The 25,260-nt window shown below is 35.3% G+C and overlaps 1 protein-coding gene across 1 annotated transcript in view; it reads right to left on the bottom strand.

Moving 5' to 3' along the window:
• Positions 1–25,260, bottom strand: part of CATSPERE (catsper channel auxiliary subunit epsilon) — a 251,287-nt gene that overhangs the window by 203,846 nt on the left and 22,181 nt on the right. The window contains exon 5 of the mRNA XM_065871636.1: positions 10,715–10,739. Within this exon, the coding sequence (XP_065727708.1) occupies positions 10,715–10,739 (25 nt within the window). The remainder of the gene's footprint in view (positions 1–10,714; positions 10,740–25,260) is intronic.

Below are 25,260 nucleotides of genomic sequence, written 5' to 3'. Positions count from 1 at the left end.
TTTCATATTATTTTACATATTATTACAAATTATGGAGGAACCATAATTTAACAAGTAACCTGTTAATAAATATTTGTTTTTATCCTTTGCCATTACAATCAAAGTTATAATGAGCAACTCTGAACATATATTATTTTCTACTTTTGAGTATTCCTAAAAGTGGAATTGTTGAGTCATAGAGTATATGCATTTGTAATTTTTGTAGATACTGCTAAATTGTTCTCTATAGCAGTTGCAACAATATACCTTCTCACCAGCAATGTATGAGATCTCTTCTTTTTTCATAGCCTTCCCAACATGATGTGTTGTCATACATTTGGATATTGTCAGTCGATGGATGAAAAATGGTACGTTGATGCAGTTTTAATCTGCATTTCCTTTATCATGAAAAAGTTTGAGCATCTTTCCATATATTCAAGTTCTATTTCTATTTCCCGTCTGGTGAACTATTTGTTCATTTCCTTTGCTCATTTTCTATCTGGCTTTTAGTCTTTTATTTATTAATTTGTAGAAGTTTTTAACATAAAGAATGTTCTATATGTTCTATATCTTGATCTGTGTGGTGGTAACATAGACATATATATGTACATATGAAAACTTTATTACTTTTATAATTATATGGCATTCCTCTTTATCTTATTAAATCTGTTTGCCTTAGATTCTATATTGTCCCTATATATGGCTGCCCTTCCTGCCTCCTTCCCTCCCTCCCTTCCTCCCTTTTATATTCCCTTTACCTATATTAATCTTCTCTCAACCTATGTAATTTGAGTTAACAACTAGTATTTACTTTTTGTTATTTTTTTCCATGCTATGCATTTGCAGAGACAAACACAAATACATGCGTACATATATTTTTTAAAAGAGGCATCTTAAGACGTTCTTTTTTAAAAACAAAATTGGATCACATTATACACACTTCTCACATTCTCCCTTTTTTTCACTCAAGTATACATCATTGAAATTCCCAGTCAACACTTATAATGCCTGAACGATATTCTATGATGTGCTTATACTGTAATTTACAGATCAATGTCTCTAATAATGGAGATTTACTGTGGCTCCAGTTTTGTTTTGTTTTGTTTTGCTTTACCACTAGTACAATGCTGCAAAATATAGATCTTTTTCCATACAGCCGTATATACTAGAAGTTTTATTTCTGTGGAGTAGATTCCCAGGAGTGGGATTATTGATCCAAATGGTATATATATTTTTAATTTTAATAGATGTTTCCATATTGCTATCCAAAAATGTGAATAAGGCTCTAACTCACACTTTCCACCAGCAATGTTTGAGTGTACCCTTTTGCCCAGATCCCCTCTAGCAATAGTTATTTTCCCTTGCTCAAGTTTTATTAGTGTGATGAGTGTGACACTTCATTGTTAATTTGAATTTTCTTGAGATGAAGTGAAATTCAGCATATTTTCATGTTTGTTAGATTTGCTTTTGTGTACATAGCTTCTTTACATTCTTCTATTGGCACTTACCATATTCTTATCATTTGTAAGAGCTCTTTGTTTTGTTTGGACTTTAGGTATACAGACACATTATTAGAATAATCACGATCCTCAGTCCATGACACACTATCGTTATTGGCATGACCCTCTTTTATGCAATTATTTAAATTGTAAATTAGTAAAATGAAAACTAAGAACCCACCACCCAACTCGAGACCTAGAATCTTACAAATATCTTTCATTTACTTATACATTCCTCCCTTTTCAGGTTCCCTGTTTCTGCCCAGAGGTACTCACCTTCCTGAATTCTGTGTTGGTTTTTCATTAATATAATGATAGTTTTTTGAACTTGATCAGCCCACACATAACCCCCTAGGGCCTGCTTACTTTTTCCTTTCAAGATTATGTAACTAGGATTTATTCATGTTACTGCTCACAACTGAGCTCATTCGTTTTCATTACTATTTAAAATTCCATTATGTGAAAATACCACAATTTTTCAATTTTTATGTTAATGGGCATTTGGATTCCTTCTGTTTGGGATGGATGAATTTTATGAGCAATTCTACTATGAGCATTTTTTTCCTCTTTTTTTGTTGGAGTATAGTTGCTTTACACTGCTGTGTCAGTTTCTGCTGTATAGCAAAGTGAATCAGCTATATATATATATATATATATCCCCTCTTTTTTGGACTTCCTTCCCATTTAGGTCACCACAGAACACCAAGTAGAGTTCCCTGTGCTATACAGTAGGTTCTCATTAGTTACCTATTTTATACATAGTAGTGTATATATGTCAATCCCAAACTCCCAATTCATCCCACCACCCAGCATTTTTGAAAATGTCTCTTGAGGCATGAGTGCAAGAGTTTCTCTTGAGTATATACTTAGGAGTAGAATTGCTAAGTATATACTTAGAGTATATACTTATACTCTTGAGTATAAGTTGTCGAATATGTGTAAGATAATGTAGAATCATTTCTCAAAATTTACAGCCCTCCATCTCTTTTCAACACTAGGGATATTAGCTGTGTACTCTCATCTATGTTGTAAAATTTCTTCATAACTATTTGTTGTCTAAGTTGACTTTGTTTATGGCACTTCTGTGATAAAGTTTTTAATTTTAACATTTTCAGTTATGACTACTCTTTATTCATAGATTCTGGTTTCCAATCTTGAATAAGATTTCCCTTGATTCCATATAGTACAGCTTCAAGATTCTCCTGCCAACCATCCAGGGTTTTCTGTTTTACATTTGTCTTATATGCCAAGGGAACTTTTTTTTTTTGTATGTGGTGTAAGCAAGGATTCTACTTTTGTTTTCTTCCAAGAAGACATCTTATTTTACTATATTATTCCATATAAACTTTAAGATATTTTTTCAATCAAAAATTGGACTCTGGTGTCCAGTTAGAAACTTTAAAAAACATCTTTTTTAAGCCATTAGACAAAATTTCAGTGTGGTTCTTGATACAGGTTCTGTGTCTTCTTATATTTATTCTTAAGTATTTTATAGTCTGTATTGCTATCATGAATTTATAATATTGTACACTTCTTTTTCTTAATTTATTACTTACACTATTATGTTCAATACAATATTAAATAATAATGGTGATTATGAGCATATTTGTTCAGTTCCTGATTTTAATTGAATTAGAAATATCTCATAATTTATAACAATTACTGTTAGTTATTTGGGAAGTAAATTTTTTTATTAGAATGAAGCAGTTTCCTTCTAAACTTGTTTTGCTTAGTGTTTTTATTAGAAATGGTTGTTGAATATTTAATTTTTTTTTACATCTTTATTGGACTATAATTGCTTTACAATGTTGTGTTAGTTTGCACTGTATAACAAAGTAAATCAGCTATATGTATACATATATCCCCATATCCCCTCCCTCTTGAGCCTCCCTCCCACCCTCCCTATCCCATCCCTCTAGGTGGTCACAAAGCATGGAGCTGATTTGCCTGTGCTATTCAGCTGCTTCCCATTAGCTATCTATTTTATATTTGGTAGTGTATATATGTCCATGCTACTCACTTTGTCCCAGCTTCCCCAACACCCCCTCCACTTGTCATCAAGTCCATTCTCTACGTCTACATCTTTATTCCTGTCCTGCCCCTAGGTTCATCAGAACCGTTAATTTTTCTTTTACATTCCATATATATGTGTTAGCATATGGTATTTGTTGTACTCTTTCTGACTTACTTCACTCTGGATGACAGGCTCTAGGTCCATCCACATCCCTACAAATAACTCAATTTAATTTCTTTTTATGGCTGAGTAATATTCCATTGCATATATGTGCCACATCTTCTTTATCCATTCAACTGTCGATGGACACTTAGGTTGCTTCCATGTCCTGGCTATTGTAAATAGTGCGGCAGTGAACATTATGGTACATGTCTCTTTTTGAATGATGGTTTTCTCAGGGTATATGCCCAGTAGTGGGATTGCTGGGTCGTATGGTAGTTCTATTTTTAGTTTTTTAAGGAACCTCCATACTGTTCTCTATAGTGGCTGTATCAATTTACATTCCCACCAACAGTGCAAGAGGGTTCCCTTTTCTCCACACCCTCTCCAGCAGTTTTTGTTTGTAGATTTTTTGATGATAGCCATTCTGACCCATGTGACGTGATACCTTATTGTGGTTTTGTTTTGTTTTGTTTTGTTTAGCGGTACGCGGGCCTCTCAGTGTTGTGGTCTCTCCCATTGCAAAGCACAGGCTCCGGACGCGCAGGCTCAGTGGCCATGGCTCATGGGCCCAGCCGCTCCGAGGCATGTGGGATCCTCCCAGACCAGGGCACGAACCCGTGTCCCCGGCATTGGCAGGTGGACTCTCAACCACTGCGCCACGAGGGAAGCCCCTCATTGTGGTTTTGACTTGCATTTCTCTAATGATTTATCATGTTGAGCATCCTTTCATGTGTTTGTTGACAATCTGTATATCTTATTTGGAGAAATGTCTATTTAGGTCTTCCACCCATTTTTAGATTGGGTTTTTTTTTTATTTGATATTGAGCTGCTTGTATATTTGGAGATTAATTCTTTTGTCACTTGTTTCATTTGCAAATATTTTCTCCCATTCTGAGGGTTGTCTCTTTGTATTGTTTATGGCTTCCTTTGCTGTGCAAAAGCTTTGAAGTTTCATTAGGTCCCATTTGTTTATTTTTGCTTTTATTTCCATTACTCTAGGAGGTGGGTCAAAAGGATCTTGCTGTGATTTATTTCATAGAGTGCTGCCTATGTTTTCCTCCACGAGTTTTATAGTGTCTGGCCTTACTTTTACGTCTTTAATACATTTTGAGTTTATTTTTGTGTATCGTGTTAGGAAGTGTTCTAATTTCATTCTTTTACATGTAGCTGACCAGTTTTTGCAGCTCCACTTATTGAAGAGGTTTTCTTTTCTCCATTGTATATTCTTGCCTCATTTAACAAAGATAAAGTGACCATACATGCATGGGTTTATCTCTGGGTTTCTATCCTGTTCCATTGATCTATATTTCTGTTTTTGTGCCAGTACTATACTGTCTTGATTACTGTAGCTTTGTAGTATAGTCTGAAGTCAGGGAGCCTGATTCTTCCAGCTCCATTTTCTTTCTCAAAATTGCTTTGGCTGTTTGGGGTCTTTTGTGTTTCCATACAAATTGTGACATTTTTTGTTCTTGTTCTGTGAAAAATGCCATTGGTAGTTTGATAGGGATTGCATTGAGTCTGTAGATTGCTTTGGGTAGTACAGTCATTTTCACAATGTTTATTCTTCCAATTCAAGAACATGGAATATCTCTCCATCTATTTGTATCATCTTTGATTCCTTTCATCAGTGTCTTATAGTTTTCTGCATACAGGTCTTTTGTCTTCTTAGGTAGGTTTATTCCTAGGTATTTTATTCTTTTTGTTGCAGTGGTAACTGGGATTGTTTCCTTAATTTCTCTTTCAGATTTTTTGTTGTTAGTGTATAGGAATGCAAGAGATTTTTGTACATTAATTTTGTATCCTGCTACTTTACCAGATTCATTGATTAGCTCTAGTAGTTTTCTGGTTGCATTTTTAGGATTTTCTATGTATACTATCATGTCATCTGCAAACAGTGACAGTTTTACTTCTTCTTTTATGATTTGGATTCCTTTTATTTCTTATTCTTCTCTGACTGCCGTGACTAGAATTTCCAAAACTATGTTGAATAATAGTGGTGAGACTGGGCAACCTTGTCTGTTTCCTGATCTTAGAGGAAATGCTTTCAGTTTTTTACCACTGAGTATGATGCTTGCTGTGGGTTTGTCATATATAGCCTTTGTTATGTTGAGGTAGGTTCCCTCTATGCCCACTTTCAGGAGAGTTTTTATCATAAATGCATGTTGAATTCTGTTGAAAGCTTTTTCTATGTCTATTGATATTATCATTTGGTTTTTATCCTTCAATTATGGTGTATTAACACCAATTATGGTGTTAATATGGTGTATCACATTGACTTGCCTATATAGAAGAATCCTTGCCTATATAGAAGAATCCTTGCCTATATAGAAGAATCCTTGCCTATATAGAAGAATCCTTGCATTCCTGGGATAAACCCCACTTGATCATGGTGTATGATCCTTTTAATGTGCTGCTGGATTCTGTTTTCTGGTATTTTGTTGAGGATTTATTCATCTATGTTCATTAGTGATATTAGCCAGTAGTTTTCTTTCTTTGTGACATCTTTGTCTGGTGTTGGTATCAGGGTGATGGTGGCCTCGTAGAACGAGTTTGCTAGTATTCTTCCCTCCATTATATTTTGGAAGAGTTTGAGAAGGATAGGTGTTAGCTCTTCTCTAAATGTTTGCTAGAATTCACCTGTGAAGCCATCTGGTCCTGGGCTCTTCTTTGTTGGAAGTTTTTTAAGCACAGCTCAGTTTCAGTGCTAGTGATTGGTCTGTTCATATTTTCTATTTCTTCCTGGTTCAGTCTTGGAAGGCTGTAGTTTTCTAAGAATTTGTCCATTTCTTCCAGGTTGTCCATTTTGTTGGCATAGAGTTGCTTGTAGTAGTGTGTCATGATCCTTTGTATTTCTGCAGTGTCAGTTGTTACTTCTCCTTTTTCATTTCTAATTCTGTTGATTTGAATCTTCTCCCTTTTTTTCTTGATGAGTCTAGCTAATGGTTTATCAATTTTGGTTATCTTCTCAAAGAACCAACTTTTAGTTTTATTGATCTTTGCTATTATTTCTTCATCTCTTTTTCATTTATTTCTGATCTGATCTTTATGATTTCTTTCCTTCTGCTAACTTTGGGTTTTTTGTTGTTGGTCTTCTTTCTCTAATTGCTTTACGTGTAAGGTTAGGTTGTTTATTTGAGATTTCTCTTGTTTCTTGAGATAAGATTGCATTGCAATAAACTTCCCTCTTAGAACTGCTTTTGCTGCATCCCATAGATTTTGGGTCATCGTGTTTTCAGTGTCATTTGTTTCTAAGTATTTTTGGATTTCCTCTTTGATTTCTTCAGTGATCTCTTGGTTATTTAGTAGCATACTGTTTAGCCTCTATGTGTTTGTATATTTTACAGTTTTTTTCTGAAATTGATATCTAGTCTCATAGCCTTGTGGTCAGAAAAGATACTTGATACGATTTCAATTTTCTTTAATTTACCTAGGCGTGATTTGTGACTCAAGATATGATCTATCCTGGAGAATGTTCCATGTGCACTTGAGAAGTGTATTCTGTTGTTTTTGGATGGAATGTCCTATAAATATCAATTAAGCCCATCTGGTCTAATGTGCCATTTAAAGCTTGTGTTTCCTTATTTATTTTCTGTTTGGACGATCTGTCCACTGGTGTAAGTGGCGTGTTAAAGTCCCCTATTATTGTGGTACTGTCAATTTCCCCTTATGTGGCTGTTAGCATTTGCCTTATGTATTGAGGTGCACCTACGTTGGGTGCATAAATATTTACAATTGGTGTATCTTCCTCTTGGATTGATCCTTTGATCATTATGTAGTTTCCTTCATTGTCTATTGTAATAGTCTTTATTTTACAGTCTATTTTGTGTGATATGAGTTTTGTTACTCCAGCTTTCTTTTGATTTCCATTTGCATGCAATATCTTTTTCCATCCCCTCACTTTCAGTCTGTGTGTGTCCCTAGGTTTGAAGTGGGTCTCTTGCAGACAGCATATATATGGGTCTTGTTTTTGTATCCATTCAGCCAGTCTATGTCTTTTGCTTGGAGCATTTAATCCATTTACATTTAAGGTAGTTATCGATATGTATGTTCCTATTACTATTTTTTAAATTGTTTTGGGTTTGTTTTTGTAGGTCTGTTTCTTCTTGTGTTTCCTGCCTAGAGAAGTTTCTTTAGCATTTGTTGTAAAGCTGGTTTGGTGGTGAATTGTCTTAACTTTTGCTTGTCTGTAAAGCTTTTGATTTCTCCATTGAATCTGAATGAGATCCTTGCTGGCTAGAGTAATCTTGATTTCAGGTTTTTCCCTTTCATCATTTTAAATATGTCCTGCCACTCTCTCCTGGCTTGCAGAGTTTTTGCTGAAAGATCAGCTGTTAACCTTATGGGGATTCCCTTGTATGTTATTTGTTGCTTTTTCATTGCTGCTTTTTAATATTTTTCTTTGTATTTAATTTTGATCATTTGGTTAATAGGTGTCTTGGTTTATTTCTCCTTGGATTTATCCTGTATGGGACTCTGTTCGCTTCCTGGACTTGATTATTTCCTTTCCCATGGTAGGGAAGTTTTCAACTATAATCTCTTCAAATATTGTCTCAGTCCCTTTCTTTTTCTCTTCTTCTTCTGGGACCCCTATCATTTGAATGTTGGTGCGTTTAGTGTTGTCCCAGAGGACTCTGAGATTCTCTTTAATTCTTTTCATTGTTTTTTCTTTATTCTGCTCCTCAGTAGTCATTTCCACCATTTTGTCTTCCAGCTCACTTATCCATTCTTCTCCCTCAGTTATTCTGGTATGGCTTCCTTGAATAGTATTTTTAAGTTCATTATTGTGTTGTTCATCATTGTTTGCTCTGTAGTTATTCTAGGTCCTTGTTAAACGTTTCTTGTATTTTCTCCATTCTATTTCTGAGATTTTGGATCATCTTTTCTATCATTACTCTGAATTCTTTTTCAGGTAGACTGCCTATTTCTTCTTCATTCGTTTGGTCTGGTGGGTTTTTACCTTGCTCCTTCATCTGCTGCATATTTCTCTGTATTCTCATTTTGTTTAACTTACTGTGTTTGGGGTCTCCTTTTCGCAGGCTGCATGTTCATAGTTCATCGATGCTTTTCCATTTTTTCATTTTTATGTTCTGCATTCTGCATGATTCCCATTCCAAATCACTAATTCTGCAATTTTCTCAACTGTATGTAGTCTTCTATTTAACCTGAATTTTTGTTTTTAGATGCCTATTTTTTCATCTTAAGACATTTATACAGGATATTTTCAATGTTGTACAATTATGCACAATCCTCATTCTTGTTTTCTTTGTTTTTATCCCTTCTTTTACCTTTGTGACCGTTTAAAATATGGATTTAATCATCTTTCAGATGGTTCTCATCTTTAGTTTTGAAAAGTATGAACTTTCTCCATATGTGTGAGAAAGTTTATGTGTGTGTCTATTCCAAGCAGTTTTGTCTTTTTTTGTGGTCTATAGCTTTTATTTTGAGATTATTTTCAGAGGGTTTATTTTCTATAAGAGTCCTATACACCCTTGGTTATGAAATGGATTTTATAATCACCTCTGCCTGTGCCCTATGTGTTTCACTGCTTGTATTTTTGTGTTTACCACTCGGCTCTAGATTCCCCAACCTCTTGAGAGGTGTTTAACTTGGGCATCCACCTGAAACTCTGTGAAGGTAACTCCTTGTCCATTTATGGCCCCCAAAAGGATGTATCATTTATTTGAAACTACTCTAAGACAGTGAGTGAAGCCTTACTAGTTCTCATTTTACAGACCTTTCATAAATCCTAGCTTCATGTAGGGAGGTTAGTTTCAGCTCCTCCCTCTCCCATAGGTTGGAGGCTTCAGTTTCTATTCCCACACACATGTTAAAACATCACCCTTTGTCTACTAGGGCTTATATTCTGTCTAATAACCTTACTTCAGAATTCACTCTTCTCTAACTCTGGATTTTAGTTCTTTAGTTACTTCTGACAACTAGTAAACTCCTTTACTTGCTTTTAAATTCTATACACATGCGTACCAATATTAATGTAAAAGTCTACACTAATATTATACATACGTATTTTGTAAAGGCATTTCTGTATGTTTTGAGTGAGATGGAGGCTATTCTGCATTATTTGGGCCTGTAATAGGTATTCTACTTTTAGAAGTTTCTCTCTATTTTCTGTCTTAAAATTCCTCATCCATGGATAATACTCTTTCTTCCTTTTTTTCACTGTTATAGTTATAGACTTAATAAATAATCCTATAATGTCAACTGGGACTGGGATAGGGATACATATGAACACATGAGCTCATTCAGCCATCGATCCAATATAGCAAGTTTATTTCTTCTTCTTATTTTTCTGCCTCTTCTTTCCACTAAATCACTATGTTGAGAAATTGAAAATATTTATAGAGCTTAAGTTTCCAAATATTACCACCTTATTTCAATTTTCAAATTTTTGAATATATCTCTCTGTCATACTTCTAATGAGCCTTCAATCCACATGTCAAAACTTTTGGATCTCAAAACCCCTTCATAGGCTTAAAAATTATTGAGAATCCCACAGAGCTGTTGTTTTATGTGGGTTAGCTCTATCAATATTTATTACCATATAACAAATTAAAATTGACAATATTTAAAGATATTTATTAATTTATTTTAAAATTTATGATAGACCTATTACATATTAATATTAAATAACATATTTCTATGAAAAATAATTATTTTCCAAGATAAAAAATAGTAAGAAGATTGGGTTTTTACATTTTACATTGTAAAATCTCTTTAATATCTGCCTTAATAGAGGACAGCTGGCTTATCATCTGTGCTCATACATTCAAGCTGTTGGTATATGTTATTTTGATGGAAGTATATGGGGGGAAATCTATCCTCACACAGATATGTAGCTAGAAAAGCATAGACCTCGTGGACCTTCTAAAAAGGTCTGTGAAGACCTAGGGGATCTTAGTCTATAACTTGAGTAACCACTGCTCTAAGCTAATTTTATTGAAAATTAGTTTAGAAAATTCCTCTTCTAGTAAATATGGAAGATAAGATGGAAATAATATAGTATAATATATGAGAGATATACAGAAACTTTAAAAAGATTTACCTCGGTTAAATTGTTAGTGAAATTTCTGTTGGGAAAAAGAGAAATCATATTTTAGTAAACAGCATGTTAAATATTAGTTTGAATATTCTACTTTCAACATACATGTTTATAAATCTTTGAGTATTCTCTTTATATTCCATCACAGATATATAAATGATTAAATGCTAAATGTTAAAAAAACTCAGGTCAATAATTAAATATAATTATTGATCCTCATGTGTTGTCAACAAAAGGCTGAGGGGCATGAATCTATATATTTTCTTAATAATACTGTAAGCTCACATAGCCAAAGTTGCATGATTAATCTTCTTTAAAAATTTGACATGATCAATGCACATTAAAAAGTCTATAGAGTTTAGGGACTTCCCTGATGGTCTGGACTCCATGCTTCCAATGCAGGGGATGCAGGTTCAATCCCTGGTCAGGGAACTAAAATCCTGCATGCCACACAGCATGGTCTCCCCAAAAAAGAATTCTACAGAGTTTACATGTTTTAATTTATGTCAAAACCAAATTTATCAATTAGCACTGCAAATGCTTCATTTATCAGCCTTCCAGTGTAAATTTTCTGAAAGGAGCAACATTCACTTGTATGTTTAGTTATATGTTTTTTAGAAAGTAATTATTGTCACTTTAAAGATATCTATATTTTTAAAATCATATAATCTCTAAAAGTCAATGACTCAGGACTGTGTTTTCATTTGTGCATAGTGCTTAATACATTATTAGGTACAAAACAAAATGAAGATGTTTGGGGAATCAGTAAATGTGCATGCAGTGAGTTTCTGAGACCGCATAATGAAAATACTATTTTGTATGTTCAATCTGTTATATGAGAAAGCCACTGAAAAAACGTACTATAAATCCTGACAGGCAAATGTGCCCAAAGTTCAGAAAGTATGAAGTTTATAAAAAAAAAATCCCCTGCCAGTACACAGGCACCTAAAACTAACCCCTGCAGCTGAGCATGTGCACAGTACTGGCTTGGGCCACCAGTGCTGCCTGCTTTGGTCCCTAGCTACTGGACCTGGAAGCACTGCTGAGGACTATCATAGCCCTTGCAGTCACCCTGGTCACCCTGCAGCATTTGGTAAACACAATGCAATTCTTGATGTTTTGGACCCCAGTGGCCTGAGCTGATGAAACACGCCCCACTGGATCCAGAACCACCACTTGCCCCTGCACATGGCCCCCCACACCACTAGACCTGCAGTCACAGCATGCTCCAGCATGCACAACCACAGGTGAAGGTCTTTTCTTAATGAAGTCAGTCTGTGACAACTGGAAGTGGTGACTTCAAATGTGCAGACACCTACACAGGCTACAGGGACCATGAAGAATCAGGGAAACATGACACCACTTAAGGAATATAGCAAACTCCAGCAATTACCCCTAAGGAAATGGATATATATACACAAATAGCCTGATAAAGAATTCAAAATAGGGTTCTAAAGATGCTCAGAGAGCTATGAGAGAACAAAGACAAGCAATTTAATGAAATTAGAAAAACAATACTAGAACAAAATGAGAAGTTCAACAAAGAGGTAGAAAACATAAGGAAGAAACAAATTGTGGCCCTGAGGAATACAATGACTGCAGTGAAGAATTTATAAGAGAGCTTCAACAGCAGACTGGAACAAGCAGAAGAAATAGTCAGTGAACTCAAAGACAGATCTTTTGAAATCATCTAGTCAGAAGAGCAAAAAGAATAAAAAGGAATGACAAAAGCCTATGAGATTTATAGGACATCATTAAGAGAAACAATCTATGCATCATTGGAGTCCCACAAGGAAAAGACAGGGAGAAAGAGGCAGAGGCTTATCAAAAATGTGTAATAGCTGAGAGTTTCCCAAACCTGGGGAGAGATTTGACATCAAAGTTCATGAAGCTAACAGGTCATCCCAAGATTTCAATCTCAAATGATCTTTTCCAAGACCATTAAGATGGAACTCTATAAAATTAAAGACAAAAAAGAAAATTTTAAAAGCAGCAAGAGAAAAAAGTTCTCTCAAAAAGGGAAACCCCATAAGGTTAACAGTGGATTTCTAGGAAAAACTTCGCAGGCCAGGGGAGAGCAGGCCAGGGGAGATATATTCAAAGTGCTGCAAGGAAAAAAAAAAACTCTGTCAAGAACACTTTACCCAGGTAATTTGTCCTTCAAAATGAATGCAAGATAAAGCTTTTCCCAAACAAACAAAAGCTGAGGAAGTTCATCATCACAAGATCTGTCTCACAAGAAATGCTGAAAAGTTCTTAAAGCCAAAATGAAAGGCCTTTAATTAGTAAAATGAAAACATATGAAAATATCCAACACACCAGTGAAGGCAAGTATATAGTCAGACTAAGAATATGTTAATATTTTAATAAGGTGATGTGTTAACCACTTACCTCTAGCATAAATGTTAAAGGGCAAAATGTATTAAAACAGTTATGGCAACAATAATTTGTTAGTAGAAACAGAATATAAAGAGATGTAAATTGTGACATCAAAAACATAAAATATGGAGGGATAGTAAAAGGGTAGAGGTTTTGTATGCAATAGAAGATAAGTAGTTATTAGCTTGAAATAATCTGTTATAGATTTTGGAGAGGGATCAAGATAACAGAGTACGAGGATGTGGAGCTCACCTTCCTTCACAAACACATCAAAAAATACATCTACGTGTGGAACAAGTCTCACAGAAAACTAACTGAAAACTGGCAGAAGATCTCCTAACAACCAAAACTGCAAGAAAGATCTCCACATAACTGGGTAGGACAGAAAAAAAACAGCACATCAGGTCAGGACCGGTACCCATGGAAGGTATCTGTAAGGAAGAGAAGGTCCTCACTGGCTGTCCTAGGGAGCCCACTTACCTGCTGGGAAATCCACTGAGACAGACAGAAGGACTGGAGAAGCCTAGACTCTGCTCGCAAGGAGTGCACACATGCTGGCTTGCTAACAATCAAGGAGGAGAGACTTGCACTGGTGGCTGCTGCCTTGCTGCACTTCCCAGCCTGAAGGGGCAAACACCCTTGCCCTGCTCTCTGTACACCACTGCCTGGTGCAAACTCTAGCAAAGATTCATTCTACCTATGCAGAGACAGATGGGAAGCCTTGGGTATGATCTGGGCAGAACTGCAGAGATAACTGTCAGCGCACACATGGGAGCAGCAGATCAAACCTGGCAGATGTCAGTGGGCACACTGGGTGACGTCACAAGAATACAGAGTGGACAAGCACTGAATCTTGGGCAGACAGGCCCTGGAAGAGGACTCTAGCTAAGCAGAGACAACTGAAGAACATGGGGTATGACTAGGGGAGCCTCAGAGCCCATTATCAGCATGTGTACACAGTGGTGGTGAGTCCAGATGTAGCAGACACTGTCAATGTGCACACAGGGCTGCACCACAAGAACGTGGGGCTAGGCTCTAAATCTCGGGTGGACAGGCCCTGAACAGGAGTATAATGGCAAGGAGCCAGTCAGAGTGCCCTGGCTCCATCCACTCCACACCACAGCTTAGTGCCAAATCTGGCAGCCCTGCTCCCAGGCAGCAACACAGCCACCTCATTTAGAAAAGTAAAGATAAAAACCACATGATCATCTCAACAGACACAGAGAAAGCATTTGACAAAATTCAACATCCATTCAAGATAAAAACTCTCACCAAAGTGGGTATATGTAGAACATATCTCAATATAATAAAAGCCATTTATGACAAACCCACAGCCAACATAATGCTCAATGCTGAAAAGCTGAAACCCTTCCCACTAAAATCTGCAACAAGACAAGGATCCCCACATTCACCATTTCTCTTCAACATAGTATTGGATGTCCTACCCACAGCAATCAGAAAAGAGACATAAAAGATATCCAAATTGGAAGGGAAGAAGTAAAACTATCACTATCTGTAGATGACATGATACTCTATATAGAGAACCCTAAAGTCTCCACACAAAAATTATTAGAACTAATAAATGAATTCAGCAAGGTAGCCAGATAAAAGATTAATATATAGAAATCTGTTGCATTTTTATACTAACAATGAAATATCAGAAAGAGAAAGTAAAAAAAACAATCCTATTGAAAAATCTCATTCAAAAAAATAGGAACAAACTTAACAAAGGAGGTGAAAAATCTATAAATTGAAAACTATAAAACACTGATAGGGCTTCCCTGGTGGTGCAGTGGTTGACAGTCCGCCTGCCAATGCAGGGGACACGGGTTCGTGCCCCGGTCAGGGAAGATCCCACATGCCGCAGAGCGGCTAGGTCCGTGAGCCATGGCCGCTGAGCCTGTGCGTCCAGAGCCTGTGCTCTGCAACAGGAGAGGCCACAACAGTGAGAGGCCTGCGTACCGCAAAAAACAAAACAAAACAAAAAAAACACTGATAAAGTAAATTGAAGATAATTTAAAGAAATGGAAAGATAGCCCAGGCTCTTGGATGGGAAGAGTTACTATTGTTAAAATGGCCATACTACCCAAAGCAATCTACAGATTTAGTGCAATCCTTATCAAAATACCCATGACATTTTTTCACAGAACTAGAACAAATAATCCTAAAGCTTATATGGAACTACAAAAGACCCAGAATTGCCAAAGTAATCCTGAGGAAAAAGAACAAAACTGGAGGCATAACCCTCAGACTTCAGACTATCCTACAAAGCTACATAATCAAAACATGTGGTATTGGCACAAAAACAGATGTGTAGATCAGTGGATCAGAACAGAGATCTCAGAAACAAACCCACACACCTATGGTCAAATAAATCTGTAACAAAGGAGGCAAGAATATATAATGGTGAAAAGGCAGTTTCTTCAACAAGTGGTATTGGGAAAGCTGGACAGCTACATGTAAATCAATGAAATTAGAACACTCCCTCACACCATACTAACAAAAAATACCTGAGAATGGTTTAAAGACCTAAATATAAAATAGTACATCATAAAACTCCTAGAAGAGAACATAGGCAGAACATTCTCTGACATAAATTGTACCAATGTTTTCTTAGATCAGTCCCCCAAGGCAAAAGAAATAAAAGCAAAAATAAACAAATGGGACCCAATTAAACTTAAAAGCTATTGCGCAGCAAAGGAAACCATCAACAAAATGAAAAGACAACCTATGGAAAGGGAGAAATATTTGCAAATGATGCAACTGAGAAAGGGTTAATATCCAAAATATACAAGTGGTTCATACAACTCAATATAATAAAAACAAACAACCCAATCAAAAGTTGGGCAAAAGACCTCTAAATAGACATTTCTCCAAAGAAGACATAGAGATGGCCAACAGGCACATAAAAGAGGCTGAATGCTGCTAATTATTAAGAGAAATGCAAATCAAAACCACAATGAAGTATCACCTTATGCTGGTCAGAATGGCTATCATCAAAAGCCTACAGTTAGGGCTTCCCTGGTGGCGCAGTGGTTGGGAGTCCGCCTGCTGATGCAGGGGACACGGGTTCGTGCCCCGGTCCAGGAAGATCCCACTTAAAAAAAAAAAAAAAAAAAAAAAAGCCTACAGTTAATAAATGCTGGAGAGGGTGTGGAGGAAAGGTAACCCTTCTAAATTGTTGGTGGGAATACAAATTGGTGCAGCCACTATGGAAAACAATATGGAAGTTCCTTGAAAAACCAAAAACAGAGCTACCATATGATCCAGCTATCCCACTCCTGGGTATATATCCAGAAAAGACTCTAATTTGATACATGCACCCCAATGTTCATAGCAGCACTATTTACAATAGCCAATACATGGAAGCAACCTAAATGTCCACCAACAGAGGAATGGATAAAGAAGATGTGGTACATATATACAATGGAATATCACTCAGCCATAAAATGAATGAATTATTGCCATTTGCAGCAATAATGGATGGACCTAGAGAATATTACACTTAGTGAAGTAAGTCAGAGAAAGACAAATATTATATTCCACTTATATGTGGAATCTATAAAACAATAAAGTGAATCTATATACAAAACAGAAACTAACTCACAGACATAGAAAATAAACTTATGGTTACCAAAGGGGAATGGGAAGCAGGTATAAATTAGGAGTATGGGATTAATGTATACAAACTACTATACATAAAATAAGATAAGCAACAAGGATTTACTGTATAGCACAGGGAACTATATTTAAAATCTACTAATAACCTATAATGGAAAATAATCTGAAAAAAATATATGTACATAAAATTAAATCATTTTGTTGTACACCTGAAACACAATATTGTGTATCAACTATATTTCAATAGAAAAAGAAAAGACAATCTGTTATATCTATAAGATGTTTCAACCACACACACACCAGTTATAGTAGATACATACAAGATGAATAGAAGGGAGTAAAAGAATACCACTATGGAAAATCATCAATTCACAAAAGAACAGCAAGAGAGGAAGAAAGGAACAAAGGGATACAAAAGAGCCAGAACGTAATTAATAAAGCAGCATTAACAAGTCCTTATCTTAAAAAAATTACTTTAAATGTAAGTGGATAAAATTCTCCAATCAAAAGGCATACAGTGGCTGCATGGATAAAAAAAAACAAGACCCAACTATATGCTGCCTATAAAAGACTCACCTCAGCTTCAAGGACATATACAGGCTCAAAGTGAAGGGATGGTAAAACATATTCCAGGTAAATGAAAACCAAAAAAAGAGCAGGGATAGCTATACTTACATCAGGAAAAATAGATTTTAAGTAAAAAAGTGTAACAAGAGACAAAGAAATTCAATATATAATAAAACCAATTATTCAAGAGGAAATAACAATTGTAAATATATATGCACCCAACATCAGAGCACCTAATATATTAAGCAAAAACTAACAGATCTAAAAGGAGAAATACACAACAATATAATAATAGTAGAGGATTCCATTTTCAACAATGGATAGATCATCTAGACAGAAAATCAATAAAGGAATGTTGTACTTGAACTATACTTTACACCAAATGGGCCTAAAGAACATTCCATCCAACAGCAGAATGCACAGTCTTCTCAAGCACACATGGAACATTCTTCAGGATAGATCAAATGTGAGGTAAAAACAAGTCTTAGCAAATTTTAAAAGATTGAAATCATACCAAGTGTCTTTTCTGATTTTTCTTCATCTTTTCATACCATGGTATTAAACTAGGTCAATAACAGAGGGAATACTAGAAAATTCACAAATATGTGTAAATTAAACAACACACTTCTGAACAACCAATGGGTCAAAGATGAAATAAAAAAGGAAAATCAAAAAATATCTTAAAACAATGAAAATAAAAACACAACATAACAAAACTTATGGGATGGAGCAATAAAAGTTCAAGTCAAGAAGGGATATTTATAGTGATAAATGCCCACACTCAGAGAAAAGAAAGACCTCAAATAAACAATATAACTTTATACCTGAAGAAAATAGAAAAAAAAAAGAGAAAGAAACTAAATTCAAAGTTAGCAAAGGAGAAGAAATAACAGTGAAATAGAACAGAAATAAATGAGCCCCAAAAAAGAAAAAAGAATAAAACTAAGAATTTTTTTAAAAGATAAACAAAATTGGCAAAACTTTAGCTAGACTACCTATGAAAAAAGAAAGAAGACTCAAATTACTGAAATCAGAAATGAAAATGAGAAAATCACTACCAATTCTACAGAAATTATTTTTTAAATCATAAAAGACTACTATGAACAATTATAGGCCAAAATATTGGATGATCTAGTAGAAATGGATAAATTCCTAAAAATATATGACCTACCAAGAATAAATCATGAAGAAGCAGAGTATCAGACAAACCAATCATGAGTCAGGAGCTTGAATCAGTAAGCAAAAATCTCCCAACCAAGAAAAAGCCCAGTATTTGATGGCTTCATCGGTGAATTCTACCAAGCATTTAAAGAAGAATTGATACCAATTCTTTCCAAACTCTTCCAAAAAACTGAAGAGGAATGGGTATTTCAAAACTCTTTTTGCAAGTGCAACATTACTCCAATATCAAAACCAGATAAAGGCACTACAAGAAAAGAAAACTACAGGCCAACATCCCTGATGAATACAGATCCAAAAATTCTCAGTGACATACTAGCAAACCAAATTCAACAGCATATTAAAAGGATCATACACGATGATCAAGTGAGATTTGTCCCTGGAATGCAATATATGAAAATAAATCAATGTGATAACCACATTAATAGACTGAAAGATAAAAATCATTTGATCTTCTCAATACATGCAGAAAGAGCATTTGACAAAATACATTATCCTTGATTGATAAAAACCCTCAACAAATTGGATATAGAAGGAACATACTTCATCATAATAAAGGCACGATATGACACACCACAGCTAACATCTACTCAGTCATGAAAGGTTGAAAGCTTTTCCTTTAAGGTCAGGAACAAGACAAGGGCACTCATTCTCACCATTTCTATTCAACATAATAACTGAAGTCCTAGAGAAAGCAATCAGGCAAGAAAAAGAAAAATAAACACCTGAATTGGAAAGAAAGAAGTAAAATTGTCTCTGTTGATGATATAATCTTGTATATAGAAAATCCTAGAGTCCACCCCAAAATTGTTAGAACTAATCAGTAAATTCAGGAAAATTGCAGCATACAAAATCAACATGCAGAAATCAGTTGCATTTCTATATACTAATGATAAACTATCTGAAAAAGAAATAAAGCAACAATAGCAACACAAATAATAAAATACATAGGAATAAATTTAACCATGGAAGTGAAAGATCTATATTCCAAAAATTATAAGACATTGATGAAAGAAACTGAGGAACACTTAAATAAATGGAAAAATATCCCATGTTCATGGATTGGAAGAGTTAATATTGTTAAAATGTTCATACTACCCAAAACCTTGTATAGAGTCAATGAAATTCGTATCAAATATCCAACGGAATTTTCACAGGAAAAGAAGAAACAATTCTGAAATACATATGGAACCCCAAAGACCCCAAGGAATCAAAGCAATCTTGAGAAAGAACAAAGCCAGAGGCATCACATTTCCTGATTTCAAAGTACAATACAAATCTATAGTAATCAAAATGGTATGGTACTGGCATTAAAATAGATACATGGAGCAATGGAACAGAATAAGGGCCCAGAATTAAACCCTCACAAATATGGGCAACTAATGTTTGACAAGGGCACCAAGAACAGGATATGGGCAAAGAATAATCTTGAAGAGATAGTGTTGGAAAAATTGGATATCCATATGCAAAACAATGAAACTGGATCCTTACCTTATACCACTCAAAAGATCAACTCAAGGACTTCCCTGGTAGCATAGTCGTTAAGAATCTGCCTGCCAATGCAGGGAACAAGGGTTCGAGCCCTTGTCTGGGAAGATCCCACAGTGCCGTGAAGCAACTAAGCCCATGCATCACAACTACTGAGCCTGCGCTCTAGAGCCCACAAGACACAACTACTGAAGCCCACACACCTAGAGCCCATGCTCCACAACAAGAGAAGCCACCGCAATGAGAAGCCCACACACCACAACAGAGTAGCCCCCACTCGCCACAACTAAAGAAAGCCCACACACAGCAACAAAGACCCAACACAGCCAAAAATAAATAAATTTTTTAAAAATCAACTCAAAATGGACTGAGAACTTAAATATTATACCGAAACTGTGAAACTCCTAGAAGAAAACATAGGGAAGAATCTCTTTGATATCAGGCTTAGTAATGAGTTTTTGGATATGACATCAAAAGCACAAGCAACAAAAGTAAAAATCAAGAAGTGAGAATACATTAAACTAAAATGTTTCTGCACAGCAAAGGAAGCAGATGAATAAGTTCTGGGGATCTAATGTACAGCATGGTGACTATAATTAACAATAATGTATAATAAAAAGAAAGACAGAGAAGATACTGGTATTAGGTTAGTGAAGGAATGAGAGAGTTTTAAGAAGAAATAAGTGATACCCAGCATTAAATGTGGTACAGAAATCAAACAGTAAAAGGACTAAAAAAATCACATTAAACTTTCAGTAACATTGCCAAAGCAGTTTAAGTGGATAGACAGATAGCAGTCAGAGAGTACTGGGATAGACTGATGAAGCAGAACATTGTTACAGTGAATTTGAAAAAGATGATAATTTGAGCATGACCCCTTGGATTCTTCTCCCTTCCTTTTCTGTATTCTAACCCTAGGGGAGAGAGAATAAAGCAAGAGAGTCTAGATGCTAATACAGTACCTGATCCATGAATTCTCTTCCCTCGGGTCAGAATTCTGCTTTGTGGGCAGAGTCAATAGGTTAGGAAAGCCCAGGGAAGAGAGGCAATGCTCAGCAGGGCCTTGTACTTGAGGTTTAATGCTTTGCAGTCTCTGTCTTGAAATTCTTAATAAATGTATCTTTGAACTTGTGGCTTGTATGTGAAGTATGATAGGAAAATGAAGCATGCACTTGGAGGTTTGGCTCATGCAGTACTGTCTCCTATTACTTATCTTCCCCATGGGACAGGCTCTTGGCCACCCACTCATTATGCCCTGGCACCTTGGGTCCTGCCTGGCCTTTCCTTCTCACTCCTTGTCCTGAAAACTAGTTCTGGGCTCAGGTATGAGGAGGGTCAGCATAGGGTATTTAAGTACTGTGACATCTTGAAGTAAGGCATGCCAGCAATTGTCCTCCCCGAACCCCAGCTAGCAAAATTATGGTGTGGCTGGTGGCGGTCTCATCTAGGCAGGGATGAGCTTCTTACCCACCCCCAATCCAGGTACCAAGGGTGTCACAGTGCAGAGGTTGCAATATCCTTGGGGGTTGCCTATCAGCTATGGGTTGAGGTGGTAGGTCCACTGTAAGGGAAGATGTCTGGTTTGACTTCTTCAGACCCCACCCCTGGCTGAAGTATTATATGTCAGTCCAATGACTGTTGAGCGGGAAAACTGAGCAGCTAGTGGGCTGCACATGTGCTAAACCTGGTGACTATATGAGTTTGTACTTGACCGAAGAGTATTCTCATGTCCAAGGGAGCATGGCATTATATTCCAAATAAAAAGTGCCATGATGGGTAGAGAGTAACCACAGAAGAAAGGAAAAGCTTTATATTTAATACTTTTCCTTTTTTTTTTTTTTTTTTTGGCGGTACGCGGGCCTCTCACTGTTGTGGCCTCTCCCATTGCAGAGCATAGGCTCCGGATGTGCAGGCTCCGCGGCCATGGCTCACAGGCCCAGCCACTCCACGGCATGTGGGATCCTCCCGGACAGGGGCACAAACCTGTGTCCCCTGCATTGGCAGGCGGACCCTCAACCACTGCGCCACCAGGGAAGCCCCTATATTTAATACTTTTAACGGTATTTTTCCCTTGGCTTTTGAACTAGAGGCCCTCCATATTCATTTTGTACTGCACCCAACAGATTACACAGCCAGTTATGGATGCAATAATGCAGAAATGGTAGAATATAGTATACAATGGTACTTTCCTCTAGATAGTAGGATTTTAGTAATTAAAAATTTTAAACACAGATGATGAGAGAACTAGAAAACTGAAAGAAACATTTGAAAAAATAGTCTAGAATGACTCACGGGAAATAAAAAGATAGGAAATATGAAAAGATTTGAAGCATCAGGAAGGACAGAATGAAATGGTGGCATGTTTCTATTATGGAAATTTAAAAAGAAAGAAGAAAGAGAATGAGAGAAAACCAGGATTTGAAAAGATAGTAACTGAATTTTCAGAATTGATGAAAGGTTTTAATCTTCAGATTCAGGAACTATAATAAATCAAAAGTAGGATAAATATAAAGAAACTTACAATAGCAAAGGTTGTATAGCTCAATAGGTAAGGTTGAACTTCTTAAAACAGCTACAGAGAAAATAATGATTACCTAGAGAAGGAAAAACCATTAGACAGAGAGCAGACTTCTCAACTGCAATAGAAGAAGCCAAAAGTCAATGAAAAATAATTCTAAGGCCTTGAAAATCAAAGGTTAAAGATACATGAACATATTAATATAAAACAGAACATAAGTTGAAAAGCATTACAAGTGAGAAACAAGGTCACTACAAACAAAGTCTCAATTCTTCAAAAAATCTTAATAATTCTAAAGTTATATGCACCTAAAAGATAAACTCAAAATAAAAAGCAAAAATTTACATACCTACAAGGAAAAGTGACGTATCTACCATTATAGTGGGAAATTTTAGCCAATATCAAGTCAACAATGAGTCAAATAAGTACACAAGACTTTGAACAGTACACTTAACACACCTGATCTACTGGACATAAATAGCATACTTCATCCAACAATAGGAAAATATATTTTCTTTAGGTACACACGAGAAATTTATAAAATTTGACTACATGCTAAGCCAAAGATTTGATTCTAAAAATTTTGTGATCACAATACAATTAGGTTAGAATTCAATAACAAAACAATAATTTAAAAGGCTCATGTCTGTAAATTTAAAAATGCATTTCTAAACAACTCATTGCTCAAAGAAATTGTAGCAGTTACTAGACAATTATTTATGAGCAATAATGAAAAATTACAATTATGAGATATTCCACTATTTGTTGATACAGCTATAGAGGTACTTAGAAGAAATTTTATTTCCTTAAACACATACATTCGAAAGAAAAGGAAGTTTTTAGCCTAGTAGGCTAAATAACTAATTCAAAAATTTTAGAAAAACAAACTCAAAAAAAGAAATAATGTAAAAAACAAATTGAGATAAAATAGACAACAATACAAACGCTCAATAAAGCCAAAAGATGGTTCTTTGAAAAGACTAATAAAATAGAAATATCTCTAGGAAGAAGAACAAGGAAATAGAAGGAAGGCACAAATAAAAATATTAGAAATGATAAAAGAGAGGCATACCTACAATTACTTCAGAGATTAAACAAATATAAGACGATATTATGGACAACTTTGTGACATTAAAATTGATACTAAAATTGCTAACTGAAGACATGGATGAATTCCTGGAAATAAAATACTACAAAAATGGATTTTATAAGAATTAGAATTCCAAAATAGGATTTTAACCATTAAAGAAATTGAGTTAATAGTTATAAAATTTCCCCCCCCACACACTCAAAAACTCCAGGTCCAGCTAGATTTCTATGCAAGTTTCCATCAAATATTCAAGGAACATGTATTTCCATCTTATACAAAATCTCTCAGAGAACAGAAAAGAACAACTCATCCTAACTTACATGATGAATCTAGCATAGCCTTGATATCAAAAGAGGAAAAGGATAGTACAAGAGGAGTAAAACCACAGGCCAATCTCACTCATGTATATTCGCACACACAAAAAATTAAATAATATTAGCAAATGGAATCTATCAATGTATATGAAAGTTAATTCATCAAGACCAAGTTGGCTTATTCCAGAAACACAAGGTTAGTTTAATATGGATATATTAATAACTATTATCCATCAGATTAACATAGTAAAAGAGAAAAACCATATGAACTTTTATGTGGAAGAGAAAAAAACTTTGAATAAATTTCAGCACCAATTCATAAAAAAATCCACAGCCACCTTGGAATAAAAGGGAACTTCCTTAACCAGGTAAAGTTTAACTCATAACCTGTAACAAATATTATACAAATAGTGAAATGATGAGAGTCTTCCTTTTAAGATCAGGAATAAAATAAGGAGACCTGCTACCACCCTTCTAAGAAACATTGTATTTGATGTTCTAGACATGCAGTAAGAATAAAAGGAATGGAAGCCATACTTATCAGAAAGAAAAACAAAATCATCATTAGTTGCAAGTAATCTGATTTTCTTTAATTCCAAGAGAATATATACATAAATTATCACAATATAAGAGTTTAGCAATGTTGCTGAATGCAAAAATCAACATTCAAAAGTAAATTGTATTCTATACAACAGGAATAACTGGTTAGAAATTGTAATTTAAAATTTTTGACTATTTATAATAGAAAAAAGAAAGAGTACCTAGGAATAAGTCTAATAAAAATGTCCTGGAACCTTTATTAAAAATTACAAAATCTTATTGGCAGACATGTAAAAAGACCTAAGTAAATGGAGAGTTATATATTATTCAGGAGTAGAAAGACACCCCAAATTGATTAAAATATTTAGACAAATTATAAAAATCCCAGCTAAGTTTTTTGTAGAATTTGACAAACCAATTCCAAAAATTTATAGGAAGAAAAAATAGGTCCATGATATTGCTAAGAAATTCCTGAAGGAGGACAAGAGTTGGGGTCAGGGTGGGGTGGGTATTTGTACTATCACTTCTCAAGATTTAAAAAATAAAGTTATAGTAATACAGATAATGCAGCATCTGTTCAAATATAGACAAATATATCAGCTAATCCATTTGTGGTTAACTAAAGCTAAATACTCTTAAGACACATTAATTACTTTTCTTTTGCATTACTTACATAACCTTGCTTCTTGGTAAGGCTCTGGGAGAGTGGCAGTAATTCAGAGAAGAATGGGTAAATGTGTACTCCTGGTGGGGCTTGCTGAAATCTAGCTATCAGGACTTTCAATTCAATGGTTACACATAAACTACAGAGCCATCTGACTTAAAGGGACCATGTAAACCAGGACAGTGAAAT

This window comes from Phocoena phocoena, chromosome 1 (genome assembly GCF_963924675.1).
Source record: "Phocoena phocoena chromosome 1, mPhoPho1.1, whole genome shotgun sequence".
Taxonomy (NCBI): domain Eukaryota; kingdom Metazoa; phylum Chordata; class Mammalia; order Artiodactyla; family Phocoenidae; genus Phocoena; species Phocoena phocoena.
Note: the sequence above shows the minus strand (reverse complement) of the source record. Positions and strands in the feature narration are given on the sequence as shown.